The sequence below is a fragment of the Kogia breviceps genome, chromosome 4, assembly GCF_026419965.1.
Source record: "Kogia breviceps isolate mKogBre1 chromosome 4, mKogBre1 haplotype 1, whole genome shotgun sequence".
In the NCBI taxonomy this organism is placed as follows: Eukaryota; Metazoa; Chordata; class Mammalia; order Artiodactyla; family Physeteridae; genus Kogia; species Kogia breviceps.
The window spans coordinates 166,164,099-166,183,376 of record NC_081313.1 but is presented as its reverse complement, the minus strand read 5'-3'; the positions used below and the strand labels follow the sequence as shown (position 1 = coordinate 166,183,376).

General features: G+C 38.8%; 2 protein-coding genes across 5 annotated transcripts in view; one reads left to right on the top strand and one right to left on the bottom strand.

Annotated features, from left to right (window-relative positions):
- The window catches only part of LCP2 (lymphocyte cytosolic protein 2), a 45,237-nt gene extending 42,250 nt beyond the window's left edge, over positions 1-2,987 (top strand). For all 3 annotated transcript variants that reach the window (XM_059061915.2, XM_067032296.1, XM_067032297.1), the window contains exons 20-21: positions 542-697; positions 2,249-2,987. In XM_059061915.2, the coding sequence (XP_058917898.1) occupies positions 542-697; positions 2,249-2,371 (279 nt within the window). In that variant the 3' untranslated portion in view covers positions 2,372-2,987. The remainder of the gene's footprint in view (positions 1-541; positions 698-2,248) is intronic.
- A 2,195-nt stretch (positions 2,988-5,182) lies between these two features.
- C4H5orf58 (chromosome 4 C5orf58 homolog) lies at positions 5,183-12,087 on the bottom strand. Of its 2 annotated transcripts, none has more exons than XM_059062187.2 (4): positions 12,048-12,087; positions 10,914-10,986; positions 10,040-10,133; positions 5,183-5,395 (listed from the first exon to the last, which is right to left on the bottom strand). In XM_059062187.2, exons 3-4 carry the CDS (start codon positions 10,131-10,133, stop codon positions 5,244-5,246), a joined length of 246 nt encoding a protein of 81 aa, XP_058918170.1. In that variant the 5' UTR covers positions 10,914-10,986; positions 12,048-12,087; the 3' UTR covers positions 5,183-5,243. The 2 variants fall into 2 exon arrangements, with proteins under 2 accessions (XP_058918170.1, XP_066888399.1); XM_067032298.1 differs by having other exon boundaries at positions 12,033-12,059.
- Between the last annotated feature and the right edge of the window lie 7,191 nt (positions 12,088-19,278).

The window sequence follows — 19,278 nt, the reverse complement described above, 5'->3', positions numbered from 1 at the left end:
AATCACAATACTATTTAGGTAAATATCAGGAAAAAAAGGGAGATAAGAACACAGATGGTCCACACTGGATTGTGTTCAGGTGTTTGATGATGAAACACTGTATCTGGATACCATGAGATTTTAAAATGGGTAAATTTCTTAGGAATTTGGGTGTTTTCTGACTTTGTGAAAAGAAAGAGTTAGGAAAATAGCTCTCAGCAGTAGGAAGATATATCTTTAGTTAACCAATAAAGTCCTTATTTTGCTGGCCCTTTATCCACTCATTTGTTTTATTACTGAAAAAGAAATTCCTTTTTCATCAAGAGACTTCAGAGAGGTCTCTTTGAAATTTGGAAATTTCTCTAACATAATCTCTGCTGCCTCTTTCTTGACAACCAAGAAATCCATGCCACAAGGGACTGCAGCTGTTTGGGGAACTAAATGTTCACTGAATTGTCAACTGATAGGTTCCCAGATCCCTAGAGGCTTGTCTACTGCTCTCACAGGCAACAGGAGTATTGACTTTTGCTGCTCCCATAATAACAAGAATTTATCCTTTTAGGATGGCACTTTCCTGGTTAGAGACAGCTCTAGAAAAACAATAACCAATCCATATGTCCTCATGGTGTTGTACAAAGATAAAGTTTACAACATCCAGATCCGTTATCAGGAGGAAAGCCAAGTTTACTTGTTGGGAACTGGACTCCGAGGGAAAGAGGTAAGGACTTCTAGTTGTAAAATTTCCCCCAATTCTCTATTTATGCCTCTCTGCATACCTACCTACATGGAACCTTGCTGTAGCATTCTTTTGGGGTCCATACTGCCTGGCAACTTTAGAGTTAAGTCACATTAGTGAAGCCTTTCATTGACTGGAAGGAAATAATATGGTAACAGTATCTACCTCTGCTACTTATATCTTTTATTTCAACTAGTCTAAAATCACATGTGTAACTTAAAAAATATATGTATGTTAGCATTTAAATTTTTAAAAATCCAGTTAGATGGTGCCAAAGGCAAGTCCCTTCTGTGACACAGAGGCGAACTAAGTCACCTCTGTGACATAATTTTAACGTAAGATTACAGTGTATTTATAGGGCTGTGTCTTAAATGGATATCTGGAAAAATGAGTTGGGTCATTGCTTACTAAAAATGGAAGTAAGGCCAATGAAGGTGGCCAGATTGCCAAAGACATTTTCCTCTATTTTTCCAAGGTTTATGCTAGTCGCTTTGGGGGTAGTTATCACAACTGGTGTGAAGGAAACATTTCCCGGCTGCTTTTTGCAAAGGAAACTATAGCTAAACTTAATGCCCCAAACATGTTCTTTAAGTTCAAATTTCCAAGAGGATCAGCTGAATCAAACATTTCCAGAATGAGAAACAACTTACCCATAACTTCCACTTTACTCCAAATATTTTTAAGTTATGGCAGTGTAAACCAGTAGAAAAAGAAACCCCACATGATTTTGGTCACATGTTTGAATCACTGGTTCAGCATGGGTAGAGCTGCATAGGTCCTACAGAAGCAGAGATGTCTGTCATCCAGGACTTCTATTGGTCTAGTGTGGAAACACACAAATACAAACCACTCATTGCAGTTGCCCTGGAGGGAGGCACCTAGCAGAGTAATCTTGGAGGAAGTGCATAACTCTGTCTGGGGTACCAAGTGACCTCTGACCCATATCTAGATGGATGGATGGGGGTTTCCCAGTCTGACCATCAGGGATAGGGTGATTCAGGTAATGGATGCAAAGACTTGCTACAGAGCAAGTGAGTGTGGAGGTGGCAGTGGGGACACGGCAGAGATCATGAAGGAACTATTATGCATCTTCAGACACCGGCAATGCTGTCTGATCTCCTGATTCCTTATACCTCCTAACATTGTTCGTGATTTAGAGTAAAGTAGGGATACAAAAACCAAAATCAAACCACAGATAGAACGATCCTAAGGTAAGGCTATCATAATTAGACTCTCCCTCTCTCCCTCTCTCTCTCTCTATAATATATATAATTCCCTATATGAGGTTAAAAATATATATACCTAAATACATATTTGTCTTTTATTCAAGGGTTGCTGGATATTGGTGAGGAATTATTTTTTTCAAAGTTCTATAGCAGAAATCATTAAAATATTTGCCAAATTTTACATGTTTTTCCCCATAATCCTCATACTTCAAAAGGTAGGATATTATGCAGATTAAAAAAAAACTGAGAGTGAAATTCACACTACCTAGTCCAATATTGATTTATCTCCCTATTTTGAATCCTTCAGGACTTTCTGTCTGTATCAGATATTATCGACTACTTCAGGAAAATGCCACTTCTGCTCATTGATGGGAAGAACCGAGGTTCCAGATACCAGTGCACATTGACGTATTCTGCAGGTTATCCCTAGCAAGTTAGCCAAGCAAATGAACCTTCCTCCTGCCTCTGTCCCAGCCTGGGAAGATCAAGCAACCTTGGTGAACGGTCAAACACTCAGGACTGATTTGAACCCCTCAACACGAACACAAGGGTTTTGTCCTTTCACTTAAGAAAGTGTTTGAAATGAAGACTGTCAAAGATCCCATAATTTATTTATTCTTCTTCAATATTTGCAAAGTGCATGAGTAATAATGTTCACACTTGAAGTCTAGTAGTGCACTGTAATAATTCATTTTAAAAAGATGTGTATTTGAACACCCATTTCCAAGTACAGTAGTTTACATACCTACAGAAACAATTTGGGGTAAGTTTCGAAACAGTGAAATGGTAATAGCTTTTGGTAACACGTAAAACTGATTTTTAAAATAGCCAATCCTTTACCATTCAAAGCAGTCATCAGTTTTATATGTATAAGTTGAAAATTACTAAAATTTAATTTCTCAAGAGCAATAATTTAAGAGGCTTCAAAAGTGTTTCATACTTATTTGGTGTTTTTGCTGGGGAGATTTCTGTATACTTTTTTAATGAAAAAGATAAATGCAGTTGGGATAACTTCCTGGAATTAAAATTAATTTGCCTTTTGCTTCACTTTTTGGTTCCTAAAACAACTTTATTGACTTTATTTCATTCACACTATTATTCTTCTGTTTTAAAGCAAATGTAAGCGACAAATACCAAAAGAAAACATTTTAAATTTAGAGATGAGGCTTTGGTGTCATATACATACCCGGATTTAATTTAATCACAACCGACACCCACACCCTACCTCTTCCACTCCTACCCAGCTCCAAAAGCGTCAAGTGATGTAGATTTTTATCAAAGTCTACCTGCGAAGATGCAAAAGCAATGTATATATACATGGAAAAATTTGATCAGACTTTCCAATTAGATACCTTTTTTTCTATTTATATCCCCCTGACAACTGTCATAAAGCCCTCTCTTCACCCTTCCCCAAAAGGCTTTATAAATTCTTCAAAGCAATTCACTTCTTTCCTTCAACCCACATATATCATTTAACAAAAAGTAGTAGGCATTTCACAAAATGAAAACCTCGCATTTAGTTAAGTTTTCCCCTTTGAGGCCTTGGTTGTTATTCCACAACTTAAAAAAATATTTATTTATTTATTTTTGGCTGCGTTGGGTCTTCGTTGCTGCATGCCGGCTTCCTCTAGTTACGGCGAGCAGAGGCCTCTCTTTGTTGCGGTGTGCGGGCTTCTCATTGCGGTGGCTTCTCTTGCTGTGAAGCATAGGCTCTAGGCACGCGGGCTTCAGGAGTTGTGTCACGCAGGTTTCAGTAAGTGTGGCACGCGGGCTCTAGAGCACAGGCTCAGTAGTTGTGACGCACGGGCTTAGTTGCTCCGTGGCATGTGGGATCTTCCCGGACCAGGGCTTGAACCCGTGTCCTCTGCATTGGCAGGTGGATTCTTAACCACTGAGCCACCAGGGAAGTCCCCACAACTTTTATTAACAAAAATTTTGGGCTTCTCTGTTTAATCTACAAGTTTTCTGAGTCACAAAGAATATCTTGCATCTTCACTTTCATGAGCTAATAGAAAGACCACTGGCATGATTTGCTAAGATAATGAGCATGTGGAGACTTTTAATCAATGATGATAAAAAGGATGCTTCACAAAACTTCATCCTTAGAAACTGGAAGTTCTCAAATTAGGGTCCAGAACTCAGGAATTCTAAAGCTGAAAATCTTGCATTCATTTACCTGTTTATTCAATAAGATATTCAACAAGCGTTTATGTCATGCCTATTCTGTGTACTGAGCTAGGTGCTGGGTAATGAGGATGGAAAAAACTACAAGTTCTGCTGACCTTGTGTCTTGCTTCATGGTATTCTATACTTTATGTTCAAAAACATCTAAAATGAAGGACATGGTAGATTTCAAAGCAACTACAGAGTAGTGAATTATGTTTACAAAGTAAACGCTTATTATTTTAAGTTTTCATTGGTGGAAAGGGACAGAAATTAGGAAGTTTTAAAATAAAGGTATCCTAAAACTAAAACCTATTCCACTTCAGTGACTGAAGTGAGTGGTATCTGATGTTTTTATGACTAGCATTCTTTCTCCCCTTCTTCAGGCCATGGCAACACTGTTCTTTTGGTGGGGTCTCTCCTTTGCTACAGACCTGGAATATGATACCAGCCTCACCAAACACAGTTGCTCAGGACCCATCTTAATCAAAGCTGGGCCAATCAGGATCTTTCTCTAGAATGTTAAACACTGAGACAGAGAAGATCTCTTTTCTCTGGGATCCCCAAAATATAATGCTGTACACCTGGAGTTGTCTACCATACCTCTCCCCCTTCTACCTGGCATATGGAGGAAATCAGCTTTTAATAGGAGAGGATGAGGCCAATGTACAGAAACAGAACCAGGATGGAGACATCTGATGAATTAGTAGTGGAGGCCCTGAAATCTATCCCAACCATGGACTTCCAAGTCACATGACCCAATAAATGCTTCAACTAGCTTGAGTTGCTTTTGGCACTTGCTACCAGGAGAGATCTGATTAATATAAACTCATACCATACATATATAATTTAGTAACTCTCTTTCAACCTAAGCCAAATTCAAACATAGGGTAAACGATAAGCAGTGCCTCATGGCCAATTTCCTATGTCATACTCTTGCCATTAATGAAATAAATTAGCCATTCCTTGAAACATTAAAACAAGAAAATAATAGCCTTCCAGAAAATGAAATGATTCTTTACAACTCAACATATTTTTATTTTGTTTTTTATTATATTAAACATATTAGTAAACTCGATTCTCCTAGGTATGTAATTCAACAATAAAAAGTTATAAATTCATAACAAATAAATAAAAAATCAGATTAAAAAACTGTTAGAAGCAAGAGATACATCTGACATTTTAGACTCTTCAAAGAGGGGGTTGTTTCTTTCTGTTTCCTTTACATCATCCGTCTTCACAGGATGACTAAAACATAGGGTAAGGTCACAAAGCAGTAACTGGGAGAGCTCTGTGTAAAACAAAATAATAGAAGACTATATTGTAGCACATATGTCATAGGCAACTATTATCACTTTAAGGAGCTATTTCCTAATTCTTAATTTAGCTTTCTTTTAAGTGATTATTGCTCAAACCACAATTTAGATGTGCCCAATTTTGACTTAGAGTCAAATTTATATACTACAAAATATGCATGATATAGAAACTTACTAGAAGGGCTCTTTAGCTCAAATTGTCAGTTATCTTACTAAAGTGCAATCTGACTTATGCAAATTTATGTATTTTTAAAGTTACTATTTTTATCTGTTATACATGCACATAGTATAAAGAATCAAATAAGGCATGTTGCAAAAAATAGCAGTTCCTATTCCCCCAGAGGCAACCACTTTTAACTTTTTTTTTTTTTTTTTTTTTTTTTTGGCGGTACGCGGGCCTCTCACTGTTGTGGCCTCTCCCGTTGCGCAGCACAGGCTCCGGACACGCAGGCCCAGCAGCTATGGCTCACGGGCCCAGCCGCTCCGCGTCATGTGGGATCTTCCCGGACCGGGGCACGATCCTGCGTCCACTGCATCGGCAGGCGGACTCTCAACCACTGCGCCACCAGGGAAGCCCGCACTTTTAACTTTTTTGGAGCCCATTTTGTTTTTGTTGTTTTTGTGGTTCTCTTCTGTGTTTGTTTGTTTATTTGGGGAGGGGTGGTATTCAACCTCCATATCTCTAAATGGCATGCATATTTTTTTTTCAATTTTAGGTATTATCTATTTGCTTCTGATCACAGAAGATTAAGATATAGGTCTTTTCACTTATACCCATTCCCCCACCGTACTTGAGGACAATTTTTCTTAGCTCAATACTTAATGTTTAAATTTTTCTTGATTATATAATCTTTACAGCTGACTCTTACATGATGTTTCCCTTCCTGCAAGCTACCACCCAACCACAGTTAATAATTGTTTTTTTCATTGCTTAATTATCATGGATATATCCCAAATTTCTGCAGTTGGGTAAATCTCCTCTCAGTATAGTCAAGTGCCTTGACTATTCTATTGTTGAAAGCCTCTCCTCTCCTAGAGCCATCTGATCAGCTCTAGTCTGGACTGACACTCTCTAGGACTGCTGTACAGCTCACATCTTGGGAACTCCCTTCACCATTATCCTAGGGTCTCCTTTCACCCCTCCCTTATGTGGAATACCTTTTTTTCCAGAATCTCAGGTCTCTCTTTTTTTGGTCTACTCCTTTGTTTGGTGGAATGCAACCTAGGTAACTTCCTGAGGTGGGCAAATTTATGTCTGAAAATTTCTCTTTCTACACGAATGCTTAATAGATTGACTGGCTATAGAAATCTAGGTTGGACATCATGTTTCTTCAGATCTCCAAAGGCATTGCTTCATTTTCTTTTAGCTTCCAGTGTTTCTATGGAGATATTTCATACAATTTTAATTCTTAATCATTGTTTCCCTTTAGAAGATTTAAGAATCTTTTTTTCTTCCAGTGTTCTGAAATTTCATAGTATTGTTTTCTAGTATGGGTCTATTTTCAATCTACTGTGATGAGGTCTTTCATTGTAAAAAATCATATCCTTCATCTCTGGAAAATTTTCTCATATTATTTCTTTAATGACTTCCTCCCCATCCATTGTCTATGTTCTTTCTTTCTAGCACTCCTATTTATTGCATGTTGGACTTCCTTGTCTGTGCTTTTGCTCTATACTCGAATTTTCTTCATTTTATCTTTAAATACTTCTCCAGAGTTTATTTCTATGTCACACTTTTAACTTTGCTCTCTAAATATTTTTTATAGTATCCTGTTCCTTTTTCATGAACATAGCATCTTCTCTTACTTCTCTGTGGATATTAATGATAGTTTCTTGGAGTTTAGTCTGTTTCTTCCCCGTTGATTGAATCTACTTATTGGTTTTGCCTCTGCTTTTCACATTAGATGCCTTCCTCAAATATCCATTTTCCATACTTGTCTGCTCGTATTTAAGACTATGGTACTAAAAAGACAATTGGAAGTTCTTTGCCCATGGCGGTCTATACTGTGGGGTGATCTGGTTGGGTATTTTGTCCAAGGAACCTCTGCTATCAGTCTTTTCTCTTAGGCTGGTCAGATTCCTGAAAGAAAAATCTGCTTGAGGGTATAAATCTGGTTGCCAATGTCTTGTAGCCAAGTGGTTTCCCCACTGCAGGTCTTGTAACTCAATATGTAAACTTTGTCTTAAGACCCTTGTTTTTAGTACTACTCTTTCCCTCAACTTGTAGGACTTTAAATTTAAATCTCAGGTCTACCAGTGACTAGTTGTAACTAGTTGTAACTAGTTACAACTAGTTGTAACTAGTTGTAACTCTGGGAAAGTTAGTTAACCTCTCTATATCTGTTTCTGTATCTGTAAATTCCAATGGTATTACTTCCTACCTCATAAGGTTGTTATGATGATTGAGTCCATTTATGTAGAGCTCTTGGAAGAGTATCTGGATTATGGTAAATGCTATAAGTGTTAGCTATTGATATTATTACTTTTGGGAGAAAGTGGGGGTAACAGTGTTCATTTAATCTTCCCTGTTTACCATAAGTCTACCTTCCTAGTCTAGCTCTACAAGTCTTGTATCTTCACTGCCTGCCCTACCTCACAACTTTTCAGAAACACATTGATCATATTTATTTTATTTTACTTCATGAAAGAATAATCCCCAAACCAGAACAGTTAGATAGTAAAGTCTGAGAAGAATCTAAAGCTTCTCTAATTGTTTTACATGAGTGCAAGCATCCGGAACCAATTATTTCATTTAATCAATGTTTTTCAAGAGCCTATTATATGAAGGCACTGTGTTAAGTGCTAGGAATACCCTTAAGGAGCTTACAGATGAGCAGGGATAGGAAAAGTAAGTAGACATGCAATTACAATACAGTGTGATAGGTAATATGAAAAGGTAGAAGAGATGATATACTGGCTTAAAAAAAAGTTTTCCACTGTAAGTAACCTTGACTAATAAGTAGCAGTTAACCTGGTGGGGTGGACGTAGGGGTGCAACAGTAGGCATTGCAGGAGGAGATGCATGTGTTAAAGGCACAGGCACAAAAGAGAGCAAATGTGTAGATATGCAGATAGTTCAATGTGACTGGAACACAGAACGTACAGGGAATAAAGAATGAGGTAACAGACTGGAGAGGTAGGCAGGGCCTAATCTCAAGGTCTTACAGTCCATTCTAGGAGGTCTGGACTTTATCCTGAGGACAATGGTGAGCCAACAAGCATTTTCAGCAGATTTACATTTTAGAAACATAATCCTTGCCGTAGTGTTTAGATTGGTTTTGAGAGATGATGAATTAAGCAGAGCTAACCCAATTCCTTCATATCAGACTCCTCAGAGCCTCTCTAAATATGTACTGTGAATTTGTGAGAGAATTATATAGCATAAAGCCCCTCCCAAACTTATCTGATCATCAGTTGATGGACTCCGTTTTTATTGCACACCATCTACTAACATCTTCTGAGACAGCAGTGTTCCCAGATCAAAGTCTGGGAAATGCTTGGGAGAACACATAGGAAAAGCATAACAAGCACTCACTATTTGGTGCCTAAGTAACAGCCACTCCCCTCTCCTTCCTGGGGGCACAACTTGATTGCACTTGAGGTGATTCTTTCCCCAGCACCAGCAGTAAGTCCTGACTGGTCCAAATTGGTCTGTTCCCCTTGGTGGTGGCTGCTGTAGGATACACATGTGGCACAAATCTGGCCAATGAAAGGAAAGGGGAATGTGCTGGAGGGATCTGGAGAAAGGCTTATATAAGAGTCACAGGCAGAGACAGTGTCTGTATACAGTCATGTCTGCAGGTAATGACCATGAGAAGTGACAAACAGAGTGAACATAACAGAGTAGAAATATGGAAAGAACCTAGTACCTGACGAAGTCTTTAAAACTCTGAGTTAGCTTTAGGGCTGCCCAATCTTGGATCTTCTTATTATCTTCCATATTGTATAAGCCATGTTAATATTGGTATTTTGTTACTTGTAGGAAGGTCTCATAACTGACAAAGAGACTGTCTTTAAATACCAAAGGTTTTCATAAGAATAACCACTACATATTCAGTGGTTTTCATGGTTAGAAATAGGACCAATGGATGAAAGAAATAGGGAAAAAGATTTCACCTAGTCCATGAAGAGGAATTGTCTAAGATGGAATAGATTGACTGGTGATATAGAGAGTTTCCCAACATAGGAAATGTTTGGTCAAGAATAGGTGAAATATTCAATCATGGAAATTTTACATGCCTGGGATAAAATTACAGAATATGTCTCTAAGATGAGTGACTAACCATCATAACCTATAAGATCTAATCGTACTAGAACCATTAATTCACACAATCAAGGAAACTTACAAGTTTTGACTTGGAGGGAACTTTAGGGGCTTAGTAATGATTAATGGATTCAGGGATGAAAATTCAAGTCTGCTAACTTCCAGGTCAATGCTCAAACATAATGCATCTTCAGAGATCTAGTTCATATTACAGTGTAAGCATTTCTTAAGAAATAGAAAAATCCTAATTAGTAGGCAAAATTCAGTTACACCCCAGCAGAAGCACAAATTGACTCTACTATTTATTTTATAACAATGACATGCAAACATTTTAATTCAGTGATTCCATACTTACCTTTCATTTTCTTCAACTCCAAAGAAATTGTGTTAATATTTTTAATTATGGCTTCCACATTTAGCTTATGGTTGGTAACATTATTGTCAAACATCTGATTTTAAAAGAGAAACAAAAACAATGTATAAATCAGGAGTATTTATGTATACTTTAAAAATACTTAAATTTTCAGTATTTCGGAAAGGAAAAATCTGTTATTTCAGAACTAAAATATTTGTGAAATTATAGTCTTTTTAGAGAGACTATAATGGCTAGAATTCTAACATACGAAGGAATCAATATTTTTCCAACTGAAAACACCTGTAACTGGAATTCTTAGGATGCGGTGTCTTCTTTAATCAAACCATATCCACAAGATGGGGCCCTTACAATGGAAATGCAGATGTCCCCGTTTCAGAAAGCCTCAGCACTTATAAACTACCTTACAATTTAGCAATCTCATATAAGATCTTCTCTAATTTTGTTTATGTAAGTCAGCATCTTTTTCTAACTTATGCTTGAATGACAGTGTCCGTACATGGTTTCTTTAAGTACATAGTAAAGCTTAAAATAAGATTTGATTATAATTCCTTGACTACAAAGATGGCAACATGGCCACTTCTATTTTAGCTTTGGGATTTAGGGCAATACACATTTTAATTTAGCTGAAATGTGTAAATCAACATGTTACTATGTTATATATAAAGTACATATATTTAGCCAATTGTGTCAGATATAAATATATAGAGATGTTTATAGGTGATTCACTAGAAACTAAACTTAGCCATTCAAATATCTCTAAATAACTTGAATAAACCACAATTAGTGCACACAGCTCCAGAAAGTGGGCAGTTACGCATGAGGTTGCTTGTCCAAAAACTGAAAACAAACTAACCTTGAAATCAATTCCTTGCCTCTGCCTTTCCTGAGTCGGGGGAATTTATCCTATTTCACTCACTTCAGAGCCACTGTAAAGGAAATAAAATTTTTTCATCTCCAGACAATGAATAAACTATACTTCACATCCACCTACAAGCCCTTAGCACTGAAAATGTAATGGCAGCTATCTTACTTGGGTATGGCAAAGCCAAAGATCCAGGTTTGAGAAGAAAGGAAAGATGATAAAAAATATAAAGGAGGTAAGGTGGGGATGGTGCAATTAAAGAACCTTAAAGATATGAAGGTAAAAATAAAACACAAGTAAAAACCAAGAGGTAAGTAGAAACTAAATGGATGGAGAAATGCCCAAGAAAGTAGACCCTCTCCACTCTGGGGTCAGGTTATCCAGGGCCCTCAGGTGCCCGTAGGTGGGGTGGGGTCAGAGGCCAGAGTGGCAAGGGGCCCCTAGTGGACCAGAGCGGGGCCAGAGCTGGTCAAGCCTTCCCCAGGGAGCTCAGTCAGGATACCACTCAGAGAAAGGACAGGCTGGTCAAACAGTGATTCCCCAGGAGGTGGGAAGTGGAGACCAGGCTCGGGGGCCAAGGAAATAGGGGGTCTCTCACAAATTCACAGGCTGAAGGCCGGAACGCAGTTTAGGCACTAACCCGGGGCCAGAGGCCCGGAGGCCAGGCCCTCCCCCTGAGGAGCGATTATTATCCCTTAAGTTCTCCTTCTAAAGGCCAAGTCCTCCTCCTCGGCGTGACACGCGTGAGGAGCCCCAGGCCTTAGGGGGCCAGAGGCTGGGGCCTGAAGATGGAGCCAGAGGCAACCTCAAAGTTTCCGCAGTCCTCAGGCTCCCAAACCTGATCAGGACAACGTGAAATGTGCTCAGCAGCCTTGACCACCGGCCCTGCCTGGGGCCGCACGGACAACCGCTCCTTCTCGACCCAACGGATGACGAGGCCGTTGAGGAAACCGGGCTCTTAGCCACGGGCTAAGAGACCTGGCGACCCGCCCCACTTGGCGGCTGAAGATGGAACCCGAGGCAGCCTGGACATGTCAACGGTCTTCACCTCCAGCCCACACATTACGATTATTTAAAATCTGGTAACCCTGGGCAGCCCACAACACTGACCCCGTCGGTACCCACCGCGCCTGCCGTCACCAAAGTTCTGGCTGCTAAGTGAGGAGACCCGGAAGTGAGACGGAGCTTCCTGATTGGCCAGTTTCTCCGTCTGGTGCATCCTGGGAGTTGTAGTCCCTGGCTAGCCCCCCCCCCCCCCCCCCCCCCCCCCCCCCCGAGAAGGTTCTGGATGCCAAGCAGGATGTGACTAGCACTACTGTGTGGGCAGAGAGGGAGGATTGAAAGGCATTTTGCCGCCTATGTGGCAGGCACCGGGCTAGGTGCTTTGCAGCCCTTGTTTGTGTTTAATTTTTACAGAATAGGTTTGTGGTTAAGGCTAGACTCTGGACTGAAACTGCTTGGGCTTGAATTCTACTCGGTTGCTGGTTTAGCTGTAGATGTCCTCAGCTATCTTATGAGGGTAATAATAGCTGCTTTCTGTCTTCTTTTGAAGGTTAAGTGAGATAATGCATCACATTGGGCTTGGCAGATGATGTGCCCCATAAATGTTAGCTATTATCATTCCTATAAATCTGTACAGATGAGCTGAGAGGTGTACACTGGTCTCTTGCCAAGTAGAGGAGTTGAGATTCAAGCCATCTCTGCTGGATTCCAAGAGGAATCACTGTCACCACACCCTCAGGAATTGCCTTAGACTTGATGAACTACAGCATCAGGTTCTATACAAGTCTGCCTTCACTAAGTCTCCCTTATAACATTCATCAGCCTCTTCAGCAACCTCCAACACATAGTCTGTTTTTATTTTATGTACAATTACCTTCAGTTTAACACTAGAATTTGTTGTCTGATGCAGAGTTAGATAAATGAAAAGGGGCACAGAAGGACTGAACTTCAGTCCTAAGGATAGCTAGCTCTGTGATCTTGGAAAAGAGTAACTTCTTTTCTCTGAATCTCATTTTACTCATCCATTTCCATATGAGAGAGACGGGCCTGATCAGTGTTTTCTAAATTTCACTCATTATTGGGCCACTATTATGATTGGTTGCCCTTGCTGTGTACCACCTACATTTTTACCTTAATGTTTTAAATTTACTTCCCTTTAACATTTAAATCTACTTAAAATTTTTTTATATCATCGATGTGAATGAAATAAAATTTAAGCAGACAGGAATGGGGAAAATAAAGACAATGAAAATAAAACAACATTTTTAACGCTTTAGATATTTCTTGCTTCTCAATGATGATCCTGAAGCCTGAAATTCTTTGTCAAAATGGGTTATTAAGTATTAGAGAAATGTTAAAGATAGTCTAGTACAAACTGAGACTTTCTTCTTGATGTAGTCAGAAGAATTGAAAGAGTTGGATGGGGAATAACTCTGACAGTGTGACTACACATTGTTTAATGCCTCTGTACCATATAAAACATCACTCACATCCTCAGTGAGATAAGTCCCACACGTTCCTGAACATAGGATTAGCTGCTGTACAATACACCATCCCTGTGTAAGATTTCTTCATGCTTGTGGAATCTAAAAAAGAAAGCAAGCAAATGTGTAAAACAAAACAGAAAGAGACTCACAGAAACAGAGAACAAATTAGTGGTTACCAGTGGGGAAAGGGGAGGAGGGGTAGTGCAAGATAGGGGTAGGGGATTAAGAGATACAACTACTATGCATAAAGTAAATAAGCAACAAGAATACAGCACAGAGAAATATAGCCATTACTTGGTAATACCTTAAGTTATTAATTGGAGTACAATCTATAACAAATCTGAATCACTACGTTGTACACCTGAAACTATTATAATATTGTAAATCAACTATACTTCAATTTTTAAAAAAGGCTTCTTCATACTCAATGGGCTTCAAAACTCACCTCAACCCTGGAAAGAGTCTTCCAGAATTAACCCTACCCAACTATGCAATTTCCAGCTAGTCTCTCTGCCAATGCTTCCCTCACTCACTATTTTAACTGTGGACACTTGCTAGTGTCAGAGTCTTGCATTTTCTTATTTCTGATTTATGTACTGAGTGTTTTTTAATCTATTTCTCCAAGTGCTGAGTAGGGGGGACAAAAAGAGGCACAGAAGTCCAGGGAATCAACATTCTTTCAGCATTCACTATATTATGCATTAAGTTAGAAACGTTCATCTTCTGACAACTCTCTGAGGTAGCTGTTATCACCCCAGTTGTATAGAAACTGAAGCTTGAGCTCAGAGAGCTTAGTGCCTGCTCAGGGGCCACAAGAACCAGATTCAGTTCCAAGCACAGATCCTGTCTGTGAGACTCCAGAACCTTCTGTGCTTTTCGTTGTACCAAGTTCTCTGCCAGTCCAGGACACCATCTCTTGAAACATGATGGAAACAAGTACACTATGGCTTTGAAATGATTTGAGCTTCACAGATTATTGAATTTGAACACACACACACTAATATACAAAGGAGCATATAAATATGGAGTGACCAACATAGGGTGAGCAACATTTATTCTCTGAATTAAGGATATCATTAACAAAACAAAAATAACTGCCACTACTGTTTTATCCGAGCAAAGATAATTTAACATCAAAAAGGAAGGAAGAAAGAAAAGGAAGGAAGACAGAAAAAGAAGGAAGATCATAATAATTTTGGAATAAGACTACCTTAACAAAAAATCTTACTGGATGTGTCTCTCTGCCTCTCCTTCACTGATGCAGACTAGTGAAAACTTCACCTCAGATCTGCATGATTCTTCATGTGTGTTTGGAAACTCCCCATAGATAACAGCAGGAGAAAAGAAGGTATTTAAGAGAAGTAGGGTGAAAAAGGTAGGTGGGCTGAGATAGCATTGAGGCTGAGAATTCTGAAAATCAAGTGACGAGGGGGCTGGGGCTGAGTAGGATGTGGTGTCTCTGGGGGTCCCATTGTCCCCAAAACACTGAATCCATTCATTCACAGGGTCCAGCAAGTGTTTGCAGGACCTGCTTCAGCTCAAATACCTGTGGACTAAGATTCTGTTCACAGGATTTTTGATTAAATCTAAAGACCTTCTACCCATCCATAGTGCTGATCACTTCTTATGAGTATGTTCAAACTACTGTACTTGGGAAAAAATCATTCATGAGCCTTTAAGAAAAAAAAAATGAACTTTGTGTTTCTTCTAAATTAATGTTATAAGAGAGAAAAAGAGATCTGAAGTCAGAAAAAGATAGATTGTAATAATGTATTTTCCTCCATAAAAATGTCTTAGAACAATGATGACTACTTATTGTAGTGCTTTTCCTCCTCAAGTTACTATAGATTCTGCCTTTTTTCCCCTAAGAACATAAAACTTTAAAAGCATGATCTGCTACTTAAGTCTTGAGACTGTTACAGATGAGGCCCTAAAAAAATCTATCTTCCTACCAAATGTAAAATAGATAGCTAGTGGGAAGCAGCCGCATAGCACAGGGAGATCAGCTCCGTGCTTTGTGACCACCTAGAGGGGTGGGATAGGGAGGGTGGGAGGGAGCGGGATGCGAGAGGGAAGAGATATGGGGATATATGTATATGTATAGCTGATTCACTTTGTTATAAAGCAGAAACTAACACACCATTGTAAAGCAATTATACTCCAATAAAGATGTTAAAAAAAAATCTATCTTCCTTAATAAGTTTGCAAATACAACACTTTACTGAAACCCAACACTGGTTGCTATTGTTGATTCTAATGTTAATCAAATAAAGGAGATTAAAAAGCTGGTAAATTCTCCCATAAAGAAAAAAGCTGTTAGAGAACAACAAGGTGATTAAGCATTTTATGGAGCTGAGTGTGAGTGCCTCAGTTAGTTTTATTACAAATTCTTGACATAAAGTCTTCATTTCCAGGAAAACAAATTGAGTAAATTATCTCACATCTTCCCCCTTGTTCTCAGAGTTCCCATTCCCATCCTCCCACAGCTCATCATAAATTACAAGTGCTGGTCTCTGTGCCTAGGGCTGGCTTCCTGCTGGAGCATCAACTCCCTTCTGAATATTGCTTTGTACAACTCCTGTGTACACAGATTTGGGAGGTAATGAGCATATGCTTGGCTCATTCCCTGAGGAGCATGACCAGTGTCCTCGCTCATTAGAACAGCCAATGGATTGGGAGATTGGGATTGACATATATACACTAATATTATAAAATAGATAACTAATAAGAACCTGCAGTATAAAAAATAAAAATAAAATTCAAAAATTCAAAAAAAAGGAAAGAAAAGAACAGCCAGTGTTTTCGCCATAGCCAATCACATAAAGGAAGGAAGACAGCACATGGCTTCTGCCTCTGGTCTGAAGTGGAAGTTGGATTAGCTGCCTTCTGTCTTCCATAACAGCTGAGATTACATTGGACCGAATCATTTTCTTTTTCTCTGAAAGAAACACTTCTGAACTTTAGAAAGAGGTTATTAACAGAAATCCACATGGATCACTGCATTAACTAAAATATTTTGATTTCTAATTAAGAAATTACTTTATGTAAAAATCCTGCCATTTGTGATAGCAGGAATGGACCTTGAGGATATCATGCTGAGTGAAATGAACATAATTTGCCTTTCAGACAGAGAAAGATGAATACCGTATGTTATCACTTATATGTGGAACCTAAAAACACTGAACTCACAGAAACAGAATGTAGAATGGTGGTTACCAGAGGCTGAGTGGTGGGGAAAATGGGAAAATTTGGTCAAGCGGTACAAATTTTAAGTTATAAGATGAATAAGTTCCAAGGATGTAATGTACAGCATGGCACTCTAGTTAACAATACTGTATTGTATACTTGAAAGTTGCAAAGAGAGTAGAGCTTTACTGTTCTCCCCATCACAGCAACAACATGGTAATTGTGTGAATTGAAGGGTGGGTGAACTAACCTTATTGTGGTAAACATTTCACTATATATCCATGTATCAAATCATCACGCTGTACACTTTAAACTTATGTTATAAGTCAGTTACATCTCAATAAAGCTGGGCAAAAAATAAAGTTCTGTGCCAACATTTCCCTCTGAAATAGGAAGCTACCCAAATAGAGTTGCCTATAAAATATGGGACATCCAGTTAAATCTGAATTGCAAGTAAGCGACAGATAATTTTGTTAGTATAAATATGTCCTTACGATAAATATGTCCTGTTACTATAAATATTGTATGGCACATAATTATATTAAAAATTTGTTTGTCTAAGAATCAAATTTAACTGGGAATTCTGTACTTTTATTTGCTAAATCTGGCAACCCTTTGCCCAAAACACTTCAACCATGAAAAGAAAAGCAAACAGTCTGAAGACTTGTAGATTCAGTAGGTATGGAAGCCAAGAAAATATTGAGGTTTTCCAACTTGAGGTCTAAAATAATGAAATGCAGACACTTACTGTGCCAGAATTTGGCTCCCTCCTTCCTTCAACATTCTCGTAACCCAAGAAAGAAGCTAAGTCTTTGAGAAAGCAGATGGACAAAAGCCGACAGTATTCAACATCGTGCTGTTTTTGACAGTTGCTTGCTATGCCCGTTTGCCTGAAAACTCTTTGCACTTGGCTTCTCAGATAATGCCTTCATCCAGCAAGGCATATTCATGACACAAGTTGGGTTTATTTTCAGAGATTCATCAATCAGGGAAAACCTTCTCTGTCCCTAAATAAAATGTGTTTCTAATTCTATCATGTCAGCCCTCCATCTCCCAACAATACTCCCCATGTTTATTAAAGATATAGATCCTGATCAGGTGTTTCTCCCTCTAGGCATTGCCCCCAATGCCCAGACCTCACTCTCATCAGCCAGCCATGCAATGAAAAATGAGTGCCTTTATGAAAAAAAAACGTATTGTGTTCATGAAGTCAATTACAATAGAATTTAAGTGTGCACTCACTTTTTTAAAATGAAAAAAAAATGTATATGTGCATAAAAACAAGTTTGGAAGAATAAACACCAAGATGTTAATGATTATCCCTGGGTAGTGAGATTTATGAATGATTTCACTTTTTTGCATTTATTTATTTAGCCTAGCTGTAACTTTAGTCCCAACCCATCTTCTCTATAGTTTAAACTCTCCAGGGCATTTCTCACCATGGTAAAATATCAGTCACTTTGAGGCAGAGCTTCTCAGACTTTACAGTGTAGAAAAATGACTTAGGGAGCTGGTGAAAATGCAGATTCCAAGGCTCACCTCAATGACTCTGATTTAGTAAATCTAAATTGGGGCTCCCTAAATCTGCATTTTAAATCTCTCCTCTTCCATTTTAACCTAGGGGAACTATGGACCATATTTTGAGGAATATTGACTTATGGCTTCATTGTGAGCATTTTCTACATAAATTAAATGTGTGACCATAGTTGAAATTTATTTTGGCTACTGATGCCAGAATTCAGTCATTTTTGAAAATTTTATGTGTATACATGTATATAAAATATATATAAATGTATATAAAATAATACATATATATATTGGGTTGGCCAAAAAGTTCGTTTGGGTTTTTCCGTAAGATCTTATATGTATACATGTATGTATATAATGTTCAGGCATATATCAGTTGCACTTAATTTCTAATTAAGTGTCTGGGACAGAAGCTCCCCCCCCACTCCCCGGGCATAGCAGCAAACAGAGACTCACAATGTCTGCTTGATTCTGGGAGCAGGGAGGAAGGAGATGGATATTCCAGCTTCAGGTGCTTCCTAATTCAGGTCTTTATTTCTTCTATTTCCTAGCCTTTTTGTTTGTCTGCTTCCAGTTTCACCTGCCAACATAATGTAAACTCCAGTGCTAAGGTCTGAGATTTTACATGATTTTCTTTAATATTTACATTTTTATATGTAACTTTTTGTGCTAAAAAACTCCCTACTGCTAGGCCTGCTGCCATTCCCCCAGTCTTGGAAACCATACCCACCACCCCGACCCACCCCTGGCCTGTGCTGCTTGCTATAGCATCTCCACTGCTGCTCTTGACCCCATGGTCTGCTCGCTCTACATACTACAGGTGGATGTGCTTTTTAAAAGGTAAATTCGATCATGTCATCTCCTGCTCAAAATCCTCCAGTGGTTTCCTACAGTCCACTTTGGAAGAAGCACAAAGTTCCTGACCCTGGTCTATAAGGCCTCATGAGCTCCGGTTTCTGTTTGTCTCACACACCTTTCAGTCCTAGAACCTGCTGGTAACTGTTTTGCAGTTGTTTCCTTCTGAGCCTCCCAAACTGGTTTCTTTTTATGCTGTAGGGTTCAGAGAGGCCATCCTCTAATATCATCCCATCCTCTCTCCCAGCCCCTTATTTGTTTCCATATAATACTTGATTTAAAGGGTACTTTTAAAATTT

What these genes read in the sequence shown, in the direction of transcription:
- C4H5orf58 (XM_059062187.2), bottom strand. Translation starts at nt 10,133, where the DNA reads ATGTTTGACAATAATGTTACCAACCATAAGCTAAATGTGGAAGCCATA. An exon ending in GGAGTTGAAGAAAATGAAAG is followed by an intron (nt 5,396 to 10,039) that starts GTAAGTATGGAA and finishes TGTTTTACACAG; the next exon opens with AGCTCTCCCAGTTACTGCTT.